The sequence below is a fragment of the Microtus oregoni genome, unplaced genomic scaffold (genome assembly GCF_018167655.1).
Source record: "Microtus oregoni isolate MIOR12 unplaced genomic scaffold, Mior012 000016F_ref0000370, whole genome shotgun sequence".
Taxonomy (NCBI): Eukaryota; Metazoa; Chordata; class Mammalia; order Rodentia; family Cricetidae; genus Microtus; species Microtus oregoni.
The window spans coordinates 40,843,453-40,863,156 of record NW_024543075.1 but is presented as its reverse complement, the minus strand read 5'-3'; the positions used below and the strand labels follow the sequence as shown (position 1 = coordinate 40,863,156).

Below are 19,704 nucleotides of genomic sequence, written 5' to 3'. Positions count from 1 at the left end.
TGTATACTTTCTTCAAATTCCTGGATACAGTTCTCAAATCACTCTGACCTTGGGTCCACTTCTTATTGCCTTCTGATCAAGGTGAAGCCAACACAATGTCCTCCTGAGTGTTGTCATGCTCCTTACCATGATGATAACAGACTGAACTTCTGAATGGTAAGCTGCCACCTCACTTAAATGTTTTCCTTTATAAGAGTTGCCATGGCGGACAATGAGGGCTGCTGAGAAGCCAAGGACAATGGCACTGAGTTTTGATCCTACTACATGTTCTGGCTTTGTGGGAGCCTAGCCAGTTTGGATGTTCACCTTCCTAGACCAGGACGGAGGGGGGAGGACTTTGGACTTTCCACAGGGCAGGGAACCCTGACTGCTCTTCAGACTTGAGAGGGAGGGGGAGAGAAGTGGGGGGAGGGGGAGAAGAGTGGGGGGACGGGGAGAGGAGTGGGGGGAGGGGGGAGGAGTGGGAAGCTGGGGGGAGGCGGAAATGTTTTTTTCTCAATAAAAAAAAATAAAATAAAAGAGTTGCCATGGTCATGGTATCTCTTCACATCAATAGAAACCCTAGCTAAGACAGAAGTTAATACCAGGGACTGGGCTGTAATAGACCTGACATGCTTATGTTTGGAGGAGTTTGAACTTTAGTACTTTGGGTTTGGAAAGCAGTGGAATGCTTTAAGCACTGCTTAATGAACCACACTGGTAGGAGCATGGAAGACAGCAGTGCTAAGAGTTATTTGAAATGTTGGGTTGGGGTCACTCAAGGGGTTTCACAAAAGAATTTCAGTATGTTGTCTAGAGATATTTCCTGTGATGTTTTGATGAAAAAAGTGGCTGTCTTTTGTCCTTGTTCATAGAGTCTGCCTGAGCGTTAAGTGAAGAGTTTTGGATTGATTCTGTTGGCAGAAGAAATCTCAAAATAGCCTAGTATATGCCATGATATTAGTGTACAAGATGATTATTCCACAGCAAAACATTTCACAAAACTTTTAACTCAGAAATACTTAATCCTAAAAATACCAAATACAATCAAGCTGGACATTGTGGAAAACTTGACAGAAATAGCTTCATTACTGCAAATATTTTTAATATGTTAGAGATAAAACCTTTCCTTTTTATTCAGAAAAAAAGGGGGAAATCTTGCCAGTATTTGATCATGCAGCAAATCCTGAGATTGTGTTACTTGTTGTGGAATTACTTTAACTAGGCAAAGATGTGTTGCCTTTGTTTATGCTGAATTTGTTTAATTATGTAAAAGTGTGTTGCTTTTGTTTATGTTGCATTTGTTTACTTATTTAAAGATGTGTTGCTGTTTCACCTTGCCTGCCTAAGGTACCTACTTGGTCTAATAAAAAGCCGAACAAACAATAATTAGGCAGTAGAGGGATAGGCGGGGCTGATGGCAGAAAGAGTAAAAGTAGGAGGAGAAATTTAGCCTCGAGGAGAAGAAGAGGAAAGTATAAGGGAGAAAGAAAGGGAGATTTCTGGGACCATAAGCCAGGCAGTGGCCAGCTAGCCAGACACAAGTAGCAGAAAAGTAAGATCCACAGAATGAAAGGCAAAAAGCCCTGAGGCAAACAGATTTTTAAAGGAGAAAAGATAAGTCTAATAATAAATAATAAATAAATAATAAATCTCCATGTGATGATTTGGGAGCTAGCTGTGGCCCCAAAGAAAGCCTGCTACAGTTAATTACTAGAAACCTACTTCTAGTTGTGGTGTGGCTCAGCCCTAGCACATACCTTAATTCAACAGCTTTCTGCTTAAATATTGTAAACAGGAGTATATAAAATCAACAACAGGCCAAGAGGTGGAGCAAGCAACCAGTTAATAGGAAGAAACCATAAAGAGTAAAGAAAGTCAGGAGGACAGAGAGACACACAGAAAGTAGAAGGAGGGTCAATCTGTTGGGGGAATTTTTGTTTGAGCTGTGTAGGAGAAAGTCATTTTCTGGGACCATGGCAAAGGAGGTCAGAAGAGTACCTTCTCTGCCTCTATAGCTAACAGGTTTTTGCCTCCATATCTGGCTCTTGAATTTTTATTGATAAAATAGAACAATAAAGACTTAGTTAGAAACAACACTACATAATTTCACTATGGATGGATAAAACTCTGCTGTGTGTATATTGAGTTTACCCTTTATTTGTTGATGGGATGTTAAACTGGCTCTATAGCTTGGCCACAGGTAACAGGGCCACAGGAAACACAGATATGTAAACACCTCTGCTGGATGCCAACTTAGTTTTCCAGTTGTTTTAAGTAAGAAGGTGACTTTAGAGGTGCCCTATCTTGACAAGCTAACCTCCTTCTGATGACACAGACATCACTGTCTAACTTGTGTCACCTCGTGGGGCTCATGGTTGCGTCAGGAGTTATCTAAACCCCATTCTTCTGATCACTCGGGAGAAATATGAGCCATAGACACAGCTTTAAATCTGAGGAAGGGCTACCCAAAACTATGAAAATAAATATAACTCCGAGGGACCCAATGTCAGAGTGCTTTGAGAACTGAAAAATGTATCCAAGGAATCTGAAGAAAGTATACAGGAAAAGACAGTGAGGTCTAGAAACTGGAAATAGAGTGAGATATGACTGAACAGGATCTTCAAGATTAAATAGAAATTTTTAAGTGAAGGGGCTAGTAAAATTTTCTTCCTGTGTGTCCAGATAAGCAGTTATATCATTACATGACCAAATATAGTGTGTGTTTCATGTACAATACCATGTAACTGTGAACATTTCTCATAGAGTTAAGCAAGAACAACTGAATGGCTATAGGACTCCAGATCAATCCCATTCAGCTCCAGGGAGCTGGATCTTTGACCTCAGCAATAGGGAGAGAAGCATCCGTCCCTGTCAGAGCTGAGATGATGAAACCCAAAGAGTGTAATCATGCAGGCATGAAATGTAGCATTCTCTCTCTCTCTCTCTCTCTCTCTCTCTCTCTCATTCTCTGTTTCTCTTTTTTAATACAATTCAAAACTGATAATCAAGTTCTACTCAATATTCAAAGAAATTATTTTACAAGGAATTATAATCTCTTTCCTTTAATCCAGTAGTTCCTGAGCCCCACCCTTCACTGACTCTTTGTTAGACTATAATGCCATATAATACACACTTATTTAATATTTTCAATTTTCCATTAAAGAGATGTTTCACAGAACAAAGATGATGGTATTTTGTTTTTTTTTTTTAAAAAAAAAGCTTCAGTGTTCTGTATATTTCAAATGGCTTTAATTTAATAGTTCTGAAATCTAATCACCAGATTCAGTCATTAAGGGCTGCTTAGGAGGGCAGCATGGCCCTGGCTTCTACTTAGGAGATTTTTTGCATAAGAGAGAAGCTGGTGCAGGGAGTGCTTGCTGCACAGCCTGAGGACAAGGGTTCAGCTCTCCAGCAGCCACATTTAAAAAAATAAAGCCAGCTATGACAACATGTGCCTGTAATCCCAGCATTGGAAGAGAGTGATGGAAGAAGGCGGCTGACATCAACCTTTGGCCCCCACACTCTCAGGGCTCTAATCCTCACCTTCCATGCCACTTGAGACAGGATCTTCTCTTCACCACTGAATACACCGGGTTGTCTAGCCCACAAAGATTCTGCCCCTATCACACACTTGAATTAGACATTCCACCATACATGGCTTTACATTAATTCTAGATATTCATGTTTGTGTGGCAATCACTTTACTCACTAAACAGCCATCTCACCAGCTCCAGCACACACTTTTTAAGTTGTAGGTTAGTATACTGTAACAAAGACCTCTCAAATACACGGTGGCCTAATCCAAACACAAAGTTATTTCTGTTTCAGATTCAAGTTGCAGTTTGTTACGTAGACAGCATCAGAGACCCAGGCTCTTATGTAATGTCACTCTTTCATCTTCTACCAGTGATAATAGTACAATATACCTAAAGAATAGGTGTAGTTAATGCTTTGCCTTGTCTGCTGTTTATGCTGAACAAAAACTATAAATAAAATTTAAACATGAGCTTTTTAAAAAGAAAATCATTATGTAGAAATATAATAATTCCTAGAAAATCTCATCCCTCTGAGGATAAGTTGCACGCAGGCCTAAATCACTTATGCTTGTTGTACGTGAATAAGTAAGTAACATCCACATTCCAAGGAATGTGGCACTTTGGCCTGTGACTCTTGTGTCTTTTTTAAGAGACTCTGTGAGACAGTGAGATGCATCCACTACATTGGCTTGCAGATTGTGAAGACACTCTGAACCCCAAAGCAGGCACAGATGGGTATTTGCCATTATTCTTCAAGACAATATTACATGATCAGATATTAGATTAAAGCAAAAAAAAATTCTAACCCCTAGTTCCCCTGACAACAGTGGAGAATTGTTGGAGTAGGAAAGAATAATAAGATGAAAGGGGAATATATATGAATCCAGATTCATCTCAATATGTTGAGCCACATGTCTGTGGGTACTCTTTGCACAGACAACTAGAAGCAGGAGTATTCACTGCAGAATGGCTTCTGTCCATACACTCCATGCCGGCCATGAGCTCTTGGCTGAGTCCTTGACAGGAGCCTCTGTAGCCAGTGATTAGGACTTGCTCAGCTTGATGCTTTTATGTAGAACACCCTGAGCACTTGCTGGCGGATCTGTCGAGTCTTCACCCCATAAACAATAGGGTTGAGGGCAGGGGGCACTAGGAGGTAGAGCGTAGCCAGCAGAACATGGACGTGATGGGGAACATGGTGCCCAAAGCGGTGAGTGAGGAAAGAAAACATTCCAGGTACATAGAAAATGAGAATGACACAAACATGAGACCCACATGTGCTGAAGGCCTTGAGTCTGGCTTCACCCCCTGGGACCTTCAGCACTGCCTGGAGGATGAGGGCATAGGAAATGCCAATGGCCAGGACATCTAGCCCGACCACCAACAGTGCCACTGACAGCCCATAGGCTCGATTCACTGTGGTTTCAGAACAGGCAAGTTTTACCACAGCCATATGCTCACAATAGGCGTGGCTTATAATAGTGGCTCTGCAGAAGACAAGGTTCTGCAATAGAATGGGAAAGGGGGTGAGGAGGACCAATCCTCGGACTAGCACCACCATCCCAATGCGCCCTATAATCCCTGGATGCAGTATGGTGGAATGGCGCAGAGGGTGACAGATGGCGACATAGCGGTCCAGAGCCATGGCCACAAGTATGCCTGACTCCATGGAGGAGAAGGCATGGATGAAGAACATCTGAGTCAGGCAGACGATGTAGCCAATCTCATGAGCAAGATCCAAGAGCACTGTGAGGGTTTTGGGTGCAGTGGAGGAGGCCAGGACCAGATCAATAGCAGCAAGCATGGCCAGGAAGAGGTACATGGGTTGATGCAAGGATGAGTCAGTCCAGATGATGAAGATAATAGTCACATTGCCCACTAGAGCAAGGAAGTAAAGGACACCCAGGGGCAATGCTATCCAGTGCTGACTTTCCTCCAAGCCTGGAATACCTACTAGGAAGAAAGAGGGCTGGGGTTGCCTCCAGCTGGAATTGCTAAGGGCCATGATTAGCAGTGCAGAGGAAGATGAACAAAAGACACTCAAGTCATGACTTCTCTGTTCTTCATATGCTAGGACACTGTGCAGATCTGGCTATCGTTGAGAATAAGGTGACTTCAAGAATAAGCTGCAACAAGAGGGAATAAATTTAGGTTCAAGGAAGAAAACCTTTTCTGCATACAGATGTTTTGCAGATGAGCCTTCCACACATCTGAACTAGGTTGAGTCCAGCTGCAGTGTGAGATAAGAGCAAACACTGAACACGGCTGCCTTAAGAGAGATGCTAACTCTGTCATTCAATGACTTATATTTGAAACTGTCTACCTGAAAGCATTGTCTTTACCACTGTGTAGGTAGTACTGAAGGCTGTCCTTTGTCTCTGACAATCAACTCCTGCAGCCTCCAGACGCAGTACTCAGTAGCTGCTCCTGAGATAGGCTGCATCCCACAGTGTTCTCCACCTCATTTCAGGTTGGCTCCAGGTTTCAGAATCTTACTCCTTCTGCTCGCCTGTGTTAACCAATCCACTGCCTGGTTTTAACTAGTTAATGTGCTTCAGTCATTCTAAGCTCATCTTCAGTGCAAAAATATTTCTGTGATGTACCAACCTATTTCTCTGTTTGCTCACAAACATCCTCTATCTACTTTATGTTAAGATTTCTGTGAATAAACCCTTATTTATTTATCCAAGTTTAATCTGCCTTAGGTCATTCTTGTAACTGACGCCTTTTATCCCTTCAGCATTCTCCGCTGACTTTGCCTTTCAGACCTCATCGCCATTCTTTCATTCTCGGTCCCCAGTGTTACTGCCTAATTTTCTAAACCAACTGTCTCTTATCCACATTCTTCCAGACATACTGGAAAAAATCAGGATGGAGAAACATCAGTGTGAACTCAAGCAGTGGCACTCTGTAACTTTCTTTTGCGCTTCTTTTTAATTTACTTTAAACCCTGACATCACAAATTCTCCCTAAAATCTAACTCTCATGTATATGTCAAATGCTTTGGTGAAAGTCATACATGGAGCGAATCAGAGATTGGCATGCAGGTTTGCGAGATTATCTTATTGAGCTGTTTTCCTAGTGGTTGTGTCCGTTACACGTATGTTTTACTGTCACTTTGTGTTGCTGTTGTAATTGTATGACCATACAGGTGATTATACAAAGCTTCAATGCTTCTTTCTCCTTCCTCTCTTGTCTAAATTGGTCTTACTCATCAGTCAAAATTCCTAGCTCAGTGTCCTCTCCTCCTCCAGAAGGATTCACAGTGCTTTGCCAACCCTGATAATGCTGTCCATATTTTATGATCTGTCTATGTTTATCATTGGCCTTCTGATTTGCCAGCATCACAAAATCCCTTTCGGTGTTATAGTATTTTATTTCAAAAGAAAGAATCAGATCTCATTAAACTTGGTAGCCACAAGCCAGCCTGGTGGACTCTTCATAGTGTATAATAACAGATTTAATTAAATTTAAGCCATGTCTATTTTATAGCCTAGTAATAAAACTTTGACAGGCTACTGAAAATTTCTAAGCTTTCATTTCTCACCTGACAGTAAACTAAAGATCTGCCACACAACTTACTATAAATATTGATCAATGTATGCATTCCAAGTCTAGACTGGCATTATTCCACAAGATATGGCTTTCATTATTACTAATATTATTACTAGTCTGCTCTTGCTGTCTTGCAAGATACACCATGGTTCCTTTCATAAATGTTAACAGTGGGCACAGGTAAATGAAACAGGTGCCCTGTTGAATCTGGCGAATGTGATTCACCCCTAAAGCACTTCAATGAAAGATTAGGTGATACATTTGTGACTATATTTGCCTTAAGAAAAGGATGAACACTGAAATCGCAATAATCTATTCTGAGACTCATACATAAACACTTAAAGAGTCAGACAGGACTCAGTTCTTGGGGATCCCGCATCTATAGATCATTCTGAGGGATTAAAATTAAGTCAGCAATGACTATGATGTTGCCCCAAACTCTGTCTATCGTAACTACAAAATTCAAGATACTTAGTAAACGCACATCTCCCAGCCTTTAAGGATAAAGGAATAGTGATGGTTTGCTGAAAGATCTATGGTATTCTAACCACGCATGAGGCTTCTCCATCGGTGCTTGGTACTCCACAGAAAGAGAAAGTTTGTTCTTTTTCTTAGCTCTTCCATTGTGATGCAAGCCTCAGCCTGCTTTGCATTTTTCAGCACAGAAGCTAATGTACAGCTCTGCATTTGGGAAGCGTGTCCACAGATTTTATAGGAGCAATACCAGGGTAACTGAGGGGTGATGGTGCTGTTCCTCAGCTCCAGCTGTCTCTTTATGTTTTGTGACTTGTGTGTCCAAAGGAAAAGTCTGGAGCTGCTCATATAAGAAAGTGGTCCTCTGTGACCCTTACTGAAAAGAAGAAAAACCTTTGTCTCCAGGCATACGAACAGAAAGATGCATTTACCTCTCTGAGCAGGAAGTGGAAGACAGTTAGGAAAGGACCAGCCCTGTGCTTCCCTTACACCCATGCAGATCCAGCCCAAGCCATCTGTCATTTGTCCAGTTGTGCTTGAGGGCTGTAGGGCAGTCTGACACATCTCTCTTCGTCCTCAGCTATAATTCTCTCATGATGTGTCCCTGCACTGGTTACCTTGCTCCATAAGATCATCCAATCCGCGAATAGTGAAGATGATGTCTTATGGGAGACTTCCCAGGGCAAGATGCAACACACCTGGAATCCAATTGATCCCGCGTATGCCTGGCTAAGGAAACACTTACTCAAATGTTTAAATTATATAACAAGTGAGCAAGTATGCAAAGGTCTTAAAGGAACTGAAATTGTGGGAACTTGTTGAAGCAGAGGCTGGACTTAAGGGCTAAGAGTATAATAAGTAGGAGTGTCCACTAAAAGGGGACCATTTTGCCTTCACATTCCCCACCCTACAAGACACTGGAAGCTTCATTTAATGTGGGCTCTGCTGAATCTCAGCTATAAGAGACAAAAACAGAGTTCTTGATGTGTATAGAAAATAAGAGTGACTAGCAGTCACTTCTTCAACTGTCTGTAGTGAGCAGGAAGTCTACTGTATGGGCTATGACATGACTCTCTCTCCTTAATCTCCTTCACAGTGACCTGGACTCCATGAGAGTAGGGGAAAGAGAAAGACAAGAACACAGCAGAGGTATAGAAACAGGGGGTGGATGATAATGCCCTGCTGTAAGAGGAAGACAGCCGAGCCGAGCACTCAGAGGCACAGCTCCAGCTCACCATCTGAGAGCTGCTATGACAGCCAGGACACTGTCTTCCTTGTCACTGTGCTGTCCTCTAGATGTGTCTGCTGAAGCTGTGTCAGCTGAGGGAGACCCGGCAACAGAGAACATGGAAAAGGGGAAAGTTGCCAGACTCAGGAAGGTTCTCTAAGCCTTCTTCCTCAGGTCACCCCCAGAGCTCCCACCTCCTCAGCCCCAGAGCTTCCAGGCACCTGTGCAGTCTCCATGGTGACACTCTGCTCTAGCTTTGGAGACACAATGAGGGAGACTTTGTACTCAGAAGGGCTACATAGCAGTTTCTGAATGTTGAAAAGAAAATTAAACACATCACTCAAGGCCCGCGCAGCTAATGCTTCCAAAGTTGTCAACATAATTAGTAGCTCTGGAAGGACTCAGAGAAACGGCCCCGCATCCTCTTGTGCTAGTGTGCTCTGAGGATGAGAAAATGAAGTCACATGAAATGGCTGTGAGTCTCTAGCTGCCCGTGAGAATGAAGTGGTCAGCAGGTGTCTGTGCACTAACAGTTAACTTGTACCAATGTGTCCTCTGTGATCTCTGTGCTTAACACCCTCAGACAGTGCCAAGGCCAAGCCTAGGAAGAGCAAACATTCTGACTCAGGAGAAACAAATCCAAAGCTACTAAGAAGTTCTGGGCTGGAGAGAAAGCTCGGTCCGTTCAACAACTGCAGTGCAGGCACTGTGAGCATGGTGCTCCATCTCATTGGCCCGCCTGAGTCACTAAGCTCAGGGTCAGGCAGAAACCTCTTCTCAAAAAACGTGAGGTGGAGAAAGGCTGAGGAGGATACCTGCTGTCCTCCTCTGATATTCAGGCATACAGGTGCTCAAACCCATAAAACCGTGTACAGACACAGCACACAGACATACACACATGCGTACACATGAATACACAGATACCAAGATGTGTTAAACCAGTATGTTTGCAGAGTTGCAGCCCCATTAAACAAGCAGAGAAAGAACTTGCCACCGTGATGTGGGAAAAAAAAAAAAAAACAGCTATCAGTAGGCTTCCCCCAGCACCAAGTTCCAAATCTGACCTTGTTATTCACAGCAAAAGTCCTGTGCTTCGTCTTGTCACTGTGAAAGCTAGGGAAGTCCCTTCCTGATGTTTCCTCAAAGGAGGGACCATAACTGTGAACAGGCTCTGGGAAAGAGTGTTAATAGCCACTGGCAGGTCTCAAAGGACTCGCAGGCAGATCTGGTCAAAGCCCACATTAGCCTTTAGACTGGCAGGAGAGTCACGGGGTGAGTCAACTTCCCAGAGGGATGGGTGGATGGGCAGGGAGGCAAGGCCAGTGGTGGCACCCACTCAGAACTATGTGGGTGTGCTGAGTGTGACTCCTGAGCCGGAACTTTTGTGAGCTGCACTAGGAGATGTGTGCTCTGTGAGTCATGAACCTCGAGCTGCTGTGGCATTCAAACATCTCTTTCTCACAAACCGTTGTCATGCCCCAGTGAATTCTTTACCTGTTATGGGTGCTAGGATCCGAGATTCAGAAGCATTAGCTGCCGGAAGCTCAGAATTGAGTCACTCTTTCACAGAGGAGAAAAAATGAGGAGGCTTTCCCACCCCAGGCTACGTTCTTTCTCCATTCAGCCCTCACTCGACTGGTGATGTGAAAATACAAACATAAAACACACTTTGTTCACATCTGAAAACATGCTGAACAGTCACTGGAGTTCCAGAGGTCTTATTGGGTCACCAGCGCAGCCGAGACATCCTGATCACAGCATAATTTCATCTGCCCATCAGGTTTCCCTCAATCTTCCACATCGATGCTCCCACATCTACTTCACAATAGAGTCCCTTCATTTGAATTTGTACCTTAGAGTCTGTTTCTGAAGAATAATGCCAACTGTCTCAGACTGCGGTTCTCAAGGACGTCGATCCCATCACCATACCCAGGGTTTACTGTCTCCATGACAGCAATGCTTCAGTTCATAATCCTTTCTTTCCTCTTGTCAAAACTATTTCATTCATATATTGTAAAGCTGCATCTGTTCATTCATCAAGTAAATGCACATAGTTTTCAACTTCCTAGTCCCAGCCTTACAGTTGTGCAAAGGGATTATGTATTCAGTCTAAGCCAAACAATTCAAATTTTAGTCTTTTCCAAGCTGATGTGGGGTAGTGTTCTCTTTCAATGCTGTACAGTGTAGTTGAACTCTAGTCTCCAGGTAGTCACACAGCCAAGAAGGCAAAAACAAAAACAAAACAAAAAACCAGCCCTGGTATCTGTGGTACACTGTGCTGCTAAGCTCATGTGCCCAACAGGTTATGTGTAAGTTTATTTGTGACTTACAACATCTTCATTTTATGATGTGATTATTGGGTGTCACACCATCATAATCTGAGGAGCTTTCATTTAACCAACTCCATGCCATGTGTAAGTGTGACACAACTGCCATTGTGAGCCATGGGTTGATTATATATTAAGCAGTATAACATGAATATCAATGGCAATCATAAATGTTACAGATTTAAACCAAAGTGTTTAATGATGCATGATGGCAAGAACTTCTTAGAGTAGGGGGCTCAAGAAATACCTCCCTCATGCAAATCAGTGACCAGAAATATTAGTTAAAAGTAAATATTGGTAGGCTAGGGGTACTCATAGGAAGAAAGAGAATCTGGTGTTTTGTTTTTGTATTTTGTTTTGTTTTTTGAGACAGGGTTTCTCTGGGTTGCTTTGGAGCCTGTCCTGGAACTAGCTCTTGTAGACCAGGCTGGCCTTGAAGTCACAAGGATCTGCCTGCCTCTGCCTCCTAAGTGCTGGGATTAAAGGTTTGTGCCAACCCAACCAGGCTGAATCTGGTGTTTTGTTTTGTCTTATTTTTTCTTTTATTTATTTATTTTTCAAAAAAGGAAAACAAACTATCTTTTTTTATTATACATACCAATCCCAATTCCCACTCTCTCACCTGCTCCCATTCCATCTACACACCCTCCCATCCCATCCCCAATCCTCAGAAGGAGTAAGGCACATTACTTTGGGAAAGGTTCAAGGACCTCCCTGCTATATCTGGGTTGAGCAAGGTATCATCCAAAGAGAATAAGTTCCTAAAGCCAGTACATGCAGTAGGGATGAATCCTAGTGCCACTACCTGTGGCCCCTCAGTCTGTCCCAGCCATGCAACTGTCAACCACATTCAGAGGGACTAGTATGGTCCTATGCTTGTTCCTTCCCAGTCCAGCTGGAGTTTGGAGTTTGTGAGCTCCCTTTAGCTCAGGTAGACTGTTTCAGTGGGTGTACCCATCACAGTCTTGACTTCTTTGCTCATATTCTCATTCCTCCCACTCTTCAACTGGACTTTGGGAGCTCAATCCAGTGCTCTGATGTGGGTATTGCCTCTGCTTCCATCAGTTACTGGATGAAGGTTCTATGGTTATATTTAAGATATCCATCAGTCTGAATACAGGGCAAGTCAAGATAGAGCCCCATCTCCTCTATTGTTTAGGGTCTTAGCTTGGGTCATCCTTATGGATTCCTGGGAATTTCTCTAGAGCCAGGTTTCTTGCTAGCCCTATAATGGCTCCATCAATCAAGACATCTCTTTCCTTGCTCTCATCTCTTTCTTTTCTCCTTCTCAAATATACCATTCCCTCAAGTTCTCCTCACCCCTCATCTTCTCCCCTCCTCTTCCCCTTCCACCCTCCCTTCTCTCCCCACCCCCATGCTCCCAATTTTGTCAGAAGAACTTGTCTGTTTCCACTTTCCAGGTGGATCTATATATGTTTTTCTTAGGATTCATCTTATTACTTAGCTTCTCTAGGATCATGAACTATAGACTTAGTACCCTTTGTCTATAGCTGGTATCCACTTATGAGTGAGTACATACCATATTCATCTTTTGGGTCTGTTTTCTAATTCCATTCATTTTCATCCAAAATTCAGATGTTATTGTATTTTACTGCTGAGTAGTACTTTAATGTGTAAATCTGCCACATTTCCTTTATCCATTCTTCAGTTGAGGGGTATCTAGGTTGTTTCCAGATTCTGGCTATTACAAATAATGCTGCTATGAACATAGTTGAACAAATGCCTTTGCAGTATGATTGAGCATCTTTTGGGTATATGCCCAAGAGTGGTATTGGTGGATCCTGAGGTAGGTTGATCCCCAGTTTTCTGAGAAACTGCCATACTGATTTCCAAAGTGGTTGTTCAAGTTTACATTCCCAGCAGTGGATGAGTGTTCCCTTATTCCACAACCTCTCCAGTATATGCTACCATTGGTGTTTTTGATCTTAGTCATTCTGACAGGTGTAAGGTGTAAGATGATTTGCATTTTCCTGATGACTAAGAATGTTGAACATTTCCTTAAGTATCCTCAAGTATTTTGGACATTTTAGATTCTTCTGCTGAGAATTCTCTTTAGGTCTGTATCCTATTTTTTTAATTAAGTTATTTAGAATTTTGATATTTAATTTCTTGAGTTCTTTATATATCTTGGAGATCAGCCCTTTGGCTGATGTGGGGTTGGTGAAGATCTTTGCCCATACAGTAGTCTGCCTTTTTGTCTTATTGACTCTGTCCTTTGCTTTACAGAAACTTCTCAGTTTCAGGAGGTCCTATTTATTTAGTGTTGCTCTCAGTGTCTGCACTACTGGGGCTATATTTAGGAAATGGTCTCCTGTGTCCATACATTGAAGACTACTTCTCACTTTCTATCAGATTCAGTGTGGTCGGATTTATGTTGAGGTCTTTAATCCATTTGGACTTGAGTTTTGTGCCTGGGGATAGATATGGATCTATTTTCATACTTCTACATGTTGACATCCAGTTATGCCAGCACCATTTGTTGAAGATACTTTCTTTTTCCATTTTATATATGGAAATATATAAAATATATATATATGGAATGTATAATTTTAGCTTCTTTGGCAAAAATCAGGTGTCATAGGTGTGTGGATTAATATCTGGGTATTCAGTTCCATTCCATTGGTCAACCTCTCTGTGACCTTGATGTCAGGGATGGTGATACCTCTGGAAGTTCCTTTATTGCACAGGATTGTTTTGGCTATCCTGGGTTTTTTCTTTTTCCACATGAAGTTAAGTATTGTTCTTTCAAGGTCTGTGAAGAATTATGTTGGGATTTTGATGGGGATTGCACTGAATCTATTGATTTCTTTTGGTAGGATTGCCATTTTTACTATGTTGATCCTACCTATCCAAGAGCATGAGAGACCTTTCCATTTTCTGATATCTTCCACAATTTCTTTCTTCAAAGATTTAAAGTTCTTATCATACAGGTCTTTCACTTGTTTTGTTAGTGTTACCTCCACGGTATTTTATGTTATTTGTGGCTATTGTGAAAAGTGATGTTTCTCTGATTTCCCTCTCAGTTGCTTTATCATTTGTATATAGGAAGGCTACAGACTTTTTTTAGTTGATCTTGTATAATGCCACATCACTGAAGGTATTTGTCAGCTTAGGAGTTCTCTGGTAGAGTTTTGGGGTCACTTATATATACTACCGTATCATGTACAAATAACAAAAGTTTAACTTCTTACTTTGCAATTTGAATCCCCTTGATCTCATTTTGTTGTCTTATTGCTATAGCCAAAACTTCAAGAACTATTTTGAAGAGATATGGAGATGGTGGATAGCCTTGTCTTGTTCCTTATTTTAGTGGAATCGCTTTGAGTTTCTCTCCATTTAATTTGATGTTGGCTTTCAGCTTGTTGTATATTGCTTTTATTATATTTAGATATGTTCCTTATATCCCTGATCTCTCCAAGACCTTTATCATGAAGCTGTGTTGGATTTTGTTGAATGCTTTTTCATCATCTAATGAAATGATCATTTTTTTCCTTTCAGTTTATTTATATGATGAATTACACTGACAGATTTTTGTATTTTGAAGCAGCCCTGCTTCTCTGGGATGAAGCCAACATGATCATGGTGGATGATTTTTATGTATTCTTAAATTTGGTTTGCAGCATTTTATAGAGAATTTTTGCATCCATGTTCCTGAGTGAGATTGGTCTGTAATTCACTTTCTTGGTTGAGTCTTTGTGTGGTTTTGGTATCAGGGTAACTATAGCCTCATAAAAAGAGTTTGGCTATGTTCCTTCTGTTTCTATTATGTGGAACACTTTGAGAAGCATAGGTATTAGCTCTTCTTGGAAGTTCTGGTAGAATTCAGCACTGAAGCCATCTGGTTTGGTTGGGAGGTTTTTTATGACAACTTCTATTTCCTTGCAGTTTATAGGTCTATTTAAATTGCTTCCCTGGCCTTGATTTAATTTTGGAATATGGTATCTATCCAGAAAATTATCCATTTCTTTTACACTTTCTAATTTTGTGGCGTACAGGTTTTTGAAGTATGACCCAATGATTCTCTGAATTTCCTCAGTGTCTGTTGTTATGTCCCCCTCTTCACTTCTGATTTTGTTAATTCAGATGTTCTCTCTCTGCCTTTTGATTAGTTTGAATAAGGGTTTGTCTATCTTGTGGATTTTCTCAAAGAACAAGCCCTTTATTTCATTTATTCTTTGCATTGTTTTATTTGTTTCTATTTTGTTGATTTCAGCCCTCAATGTGATTATTTCCTGTCTTCTACTCCTCCTGTGTGAGTCTGCTTCTTTTTGTTCTAGAGCTTTCAGGTGTGCTGTTAAGTAACTAATGTGAGCTTTTCCCAATTTTTTTTAATGTGGGCACTTAGTGCTATGAATTTTACTATTAGCATTGCTTTCATAGAGTCCCATAGATTTGGATAAGTTCTGCCTTCATTTTCATTGAACTCTAGGAAGTCTTTGATTTCTTTATTTCTTCCTTGACCCTGGGTAGTTTAGTAGTTCACTGTTCAATTTCCGTGAGTTTGTAGGCTTTCTAAGAGTGCTATTGTTAAATTCTAACTTTAATCCATGGTGATCCAATAAGACACAGGTGGTTACTCCACTTTTATTTGTATCTGTGGAGGTTTATTTTGTTACCAAGTATGATCAATTTTAGATAAGGTTCCATGAGGTGCTGAGAAGAAGAGATATTCTTTTGTGTTTGGATGGAATGTTCTATAGATGTCTAAGTCCACTTGATTCATGACATCTGCCAGTTCTCTTATTTCTGTTAAATTTCTGTCTAGTTGACCTGTCCATTGGTGAAAGTGGAGTGTTGAAGTCTCGTGATATTTGTGTGTGGGGTTTGATGTACGACTTAAGTTTTAGTAATGTTTCTTTTTCATGTGTGGGTGCTCTTGTATTAGAGGCATAGATGTTCAGGATTGAGACTACATCTTGATGGATTGTTCCTGTTGTGAGTCTAAAGTGTCCCTCTCCATCTCTTCTGATTGATTTTAGTTTGAAACTTATTTTGTTAGATATTAGGGTAGCTACACCCACTTGTTTCTTAGGTCCATTTGATTGGAAAAACCTTTCCTCAACCCTTTACTCTGAATTAATATCGGCTCTAAGGTTGAGGTGTGTTTCTTGTATCAGCAGAAGGCTAGATCCTGTTTTCGTATCCATTCTCTTAGCCTGTGTCTTTTTATAGGTGGATTGAATTCATTGATATTGATAGATAATAATGACCCACCCCCTCAGGATCCCTGAGCTCAGCATGCCACCTCAGCCTTTGCCCTGGTTGCTTCTGCCTCGGTCGACCGCCTTGGGATTGTCTCGAGAGCGGGTCTTGGATTACAACGGGCTGTATGATGGCGGGCACCCCTATGGCTACCCGGCCGTGTGCGAGGAGGACCTGATGCTGGAGGATGACCAGAAGGCCACGTGCAATCTCTTCATTGGGAACCTGGACCACAGTGTATCTGAGGTGGAGCTCTAATGGGCCTTCGAGAAGTACAGCATCATTGAGGAGGTAGTCATCAAGAAGCCTGTCCATGGCCATGGTGGTGCCTATGCCTTGCTCAAGTTTCAGGACCTGGACATGGCACACAGGGCCAAGATGGCTATGTCCGGCTGGGTGATTGGCAGAAACCCCATCAAGATAGGCTACTGCAAGGCTAACCCCACCACCCGCCTCTGGGTGGGTGGTCTGGGACCTAACACGTCGCTGACAGCCCTGGGCAGGGAAGTTGATCGCTTTGGGATCATTCGGACCATCGATCACATCAAAGGAGACAGCTTTGCCTATATCCAGTATGAGAGCCTGGACGCAGCCCAAGCCGCCCATGCTAAAATGAGGGACTTTCCCTTGGGTGTTCCAGATCGCAGGCTCAGGGTGGATTTTGCCAAAGCAGAGGAGACTCGCTATCCCCAGCAGTACCAGCCCTCACCTCTCCCTGTGCATTATGAGCTGCTCACTGATGGATATACCCGGCATCAAAACCTGGATGCTGACCTTAGGGTGCGGGATAGGACCCCTCCACACCCCCTCTCTTCAGACCAGGATCAGACCTTTTTGGAAGGGGACTAGACCAGCCTCAGTAAAAGTTTGGACTGCGGAAATAGCCTGGAGAGCTATCACTGCTCAGTGCGCAGCCCAAGTGTTGAGCGCTGGGGAGGAGATAGGGACCAGAGTATAGCCAAGCCCTGGGAAAAGAGACGCAAGCGGAGGAGCCTTTCCAATGACTGTGGAAGGGAAACTCATTCCCCCGAATGAGGAACGGAGCAGGACCAAGGGTGGGGGGGCAGCAGTCTGAGCAAGGCTTGGACTGCACCCCTGAGCATAGCCAAAAGGAAAACCACTCCAGTGAAGTGAGCACGGAGACAGGCAGCAACTCCCTCAGCAACAGCAGACATGGTGCGGAGGAGAGGGGCCACCATCACCACCACCACGAGGCTCCAGACTCCTCCCATGGAAAAAAGATCAGAAAGAGTGAACGCAATGATCAGACCACTGAGGCAGAGTCCAAGACTCTTGAAGAGCCAAAACACGAGACCAAAAAGCTAAAGACTCTTTCCGAGTACGCTCAGACACTGCAGCTGGGTTGGAATGGGCTTCTGGTTTTGAAAACAGCTGTTTTCCAACATCTATGCACATCCTAGAGGGGGACCAGGGAGTTATCAGCGGTCTCCTCAAAGACCACACTTCTGGCAGCAAGCTGACCCAGCTAAAGATTGCCCAGCACCTTCGACTGGACCAGCCCAAGCTGGACAAGGTCACCTGTCACATCAAGCAGGGGAGTCCCAAAGGCTATGCAGTGCTCCTAGCCATCCAGTCAGCCCCCAGTGGGCCTGGCACTAAAGGGATGCCCGCGGTGGAACCAGGCCTGCAGAGGTGGCTTCTCAGGAACCTGATCTCTTACTTGAAACAGAAGCAGGATGCAGGGGTGATCAGCCTGCCAGTGGGTGGGACTACGGGCAGAGACAGCACGGGCATGCTCTATGCTTTCCCACCCTGTGACTTCTCACAGCAGTACCCGCAGTTGGCACTGCAGACCCTGGGCGAGCTAGAGGAAGAGCATATGGTGATGCTTATAGTCAGAGACGCTGCCTAGCCCACACCTGCTCTTCCAGCTGTGTTTGAGTCACAGAGCAGTCATGTTAAAATCTACTCCCTTCTCCACCTACTTACCTCCTTGGTTTTAATTCTCTGCTGGGTTGTTCTGGTTCATTTGGTGACATCCTGTCCACTGCTAAAACTAAGCTCGTGGGTCTGGGGATTTTTGTTTTGTTTTTTTTTACAAGAAAAAAACACCTGTTGTGTTTCCCATGTATGAAATACTATCTGCTGCATTCTGTATTTTTTCTTTTTTGGCTAACTGTATGGAAAGTTGTCAGTAAAGCTTTTGTCAGAGGATAAATTTTTTTAATCTAAAAAAGAGAGATAATAATGACCAACAGTTGTTAATTCCTATTATTTTTCAGTAGTAGTGTTTGTGTGTTTCCCTTCTTTGGATTTCCCTGGTGGGGAGTTATCTGTTGCCTGTGTTTTTGTGGATGCAGTTAACTTCCCTGGGTTGGGGTTTTCCTTCTAGTACTTTCTGTAAGGCTGGGTTTGTGGATATGTATTGTTTAAATCTGATTTTGTCATAGAATGTCTTGTTTTCTCCATCGATGGTGAATGGAAGCTTTGGTGGGTATAGTAGTCTGGGCTTGCATCCTCGGTCTCTTAGTGTCTGCAGCACACCTGCCCAGGACCTTCTGGCTTTCATGGTTTCCACTGAGAAGTCAGGTGTAACTTTGATAGGTCTACCTTTATATGTTACTTGACCTTTTTCCTTTGCATCTCTTAATATTCTTTCTTTATTCTGTATGTTTTGTGTTTCGATTGTTTTATGGCAAGGGGACTTTTTTATCTAGTCTATTTGGTGTTATATAGCTTCTTGTATCTTTCTTTAGGTTGGGAAAGTTTTCTTCTATGATTTTGTTGAATATATTTTCTGTGCCTTTGAGCTGGAATTTTTTTCTCCTTCTTCTACCTCTATTATTCTCAGGTTTGATCTTTTCATGGTGTCCCAGATTTCGCAAATGTTTTGTGTTAAGAATTTGTTGGATTTAGTGTTTTCTTTGACCACTAAGTTTATTTCCTCAATAGAATCTTCAGTACCTAAAATTCTTTCTTCTATCTCTTGTATTCTGTTTGTTATACGTGTCTCTGTAGTTCCTGTTCGTTTACCTATATTTTTCATTTCCAGAGTTCCCTCAGTTTGTGTTTTCTTTATTGCCTCTATTTTAATCTTCAAATCTTGAACTGTTTCCTTCACCTGTTTGATTGTTTTTTCTTGGTTTTCTTGGGTTTCTTTGAGGGATTTATTAATTTCTTCCAATTTTTTACTTCTTTTTCTCCATTTCTTTAAGGAAAATTTTCATTTCCTCTTTAAATGTCTCCATCATTTTCATAAAGTTACATTTAAAGTCAGTTTCTTCTGCTTCTTCTGGTTTAGGATAATCAAGTCTTCCTGCTTTTTGAACACTGGGTTCTGGTGGTACCATGTTGCTTTTTAGGTTTTTTTAATAAATTCTTGCATCGGCATCTACCAATCTCTTCCTTCAAATGAGGT

At 42.3% G+C, this 19,704-nt stretch overlaps 1 protein-coding gene and 1 pseudogene across 1 annotated transcript; one reads left to right on the top strand and one right to left on the bottom strand.

Moving 5' to 3' along the window:
* Positions 1-4,572: 4,572 nt before the first annotated feature.
* LOC121458080 (olfactory receptor 52L1) lies at positions 4,573-5,523 on the bottom strand. The gene has a single exon (XM_041667205.1). The coding sequence runs from the start codon at positions 5,521-5,523 to the stop codon at positions 4,573-4,575; it is 951 nt and encodes a 316-aa protein (XP_041523139.1).
* Positions 5,524-6,537: 1,014 nt separating this feature from the next.
* On the top strand, positions 6,538-18,198 carry LOC121457384 (annotated as a pseudogene).
* The last annotated feature ends 1,506 nt before the right edge of the window (positions 18,199-19,704 follow it).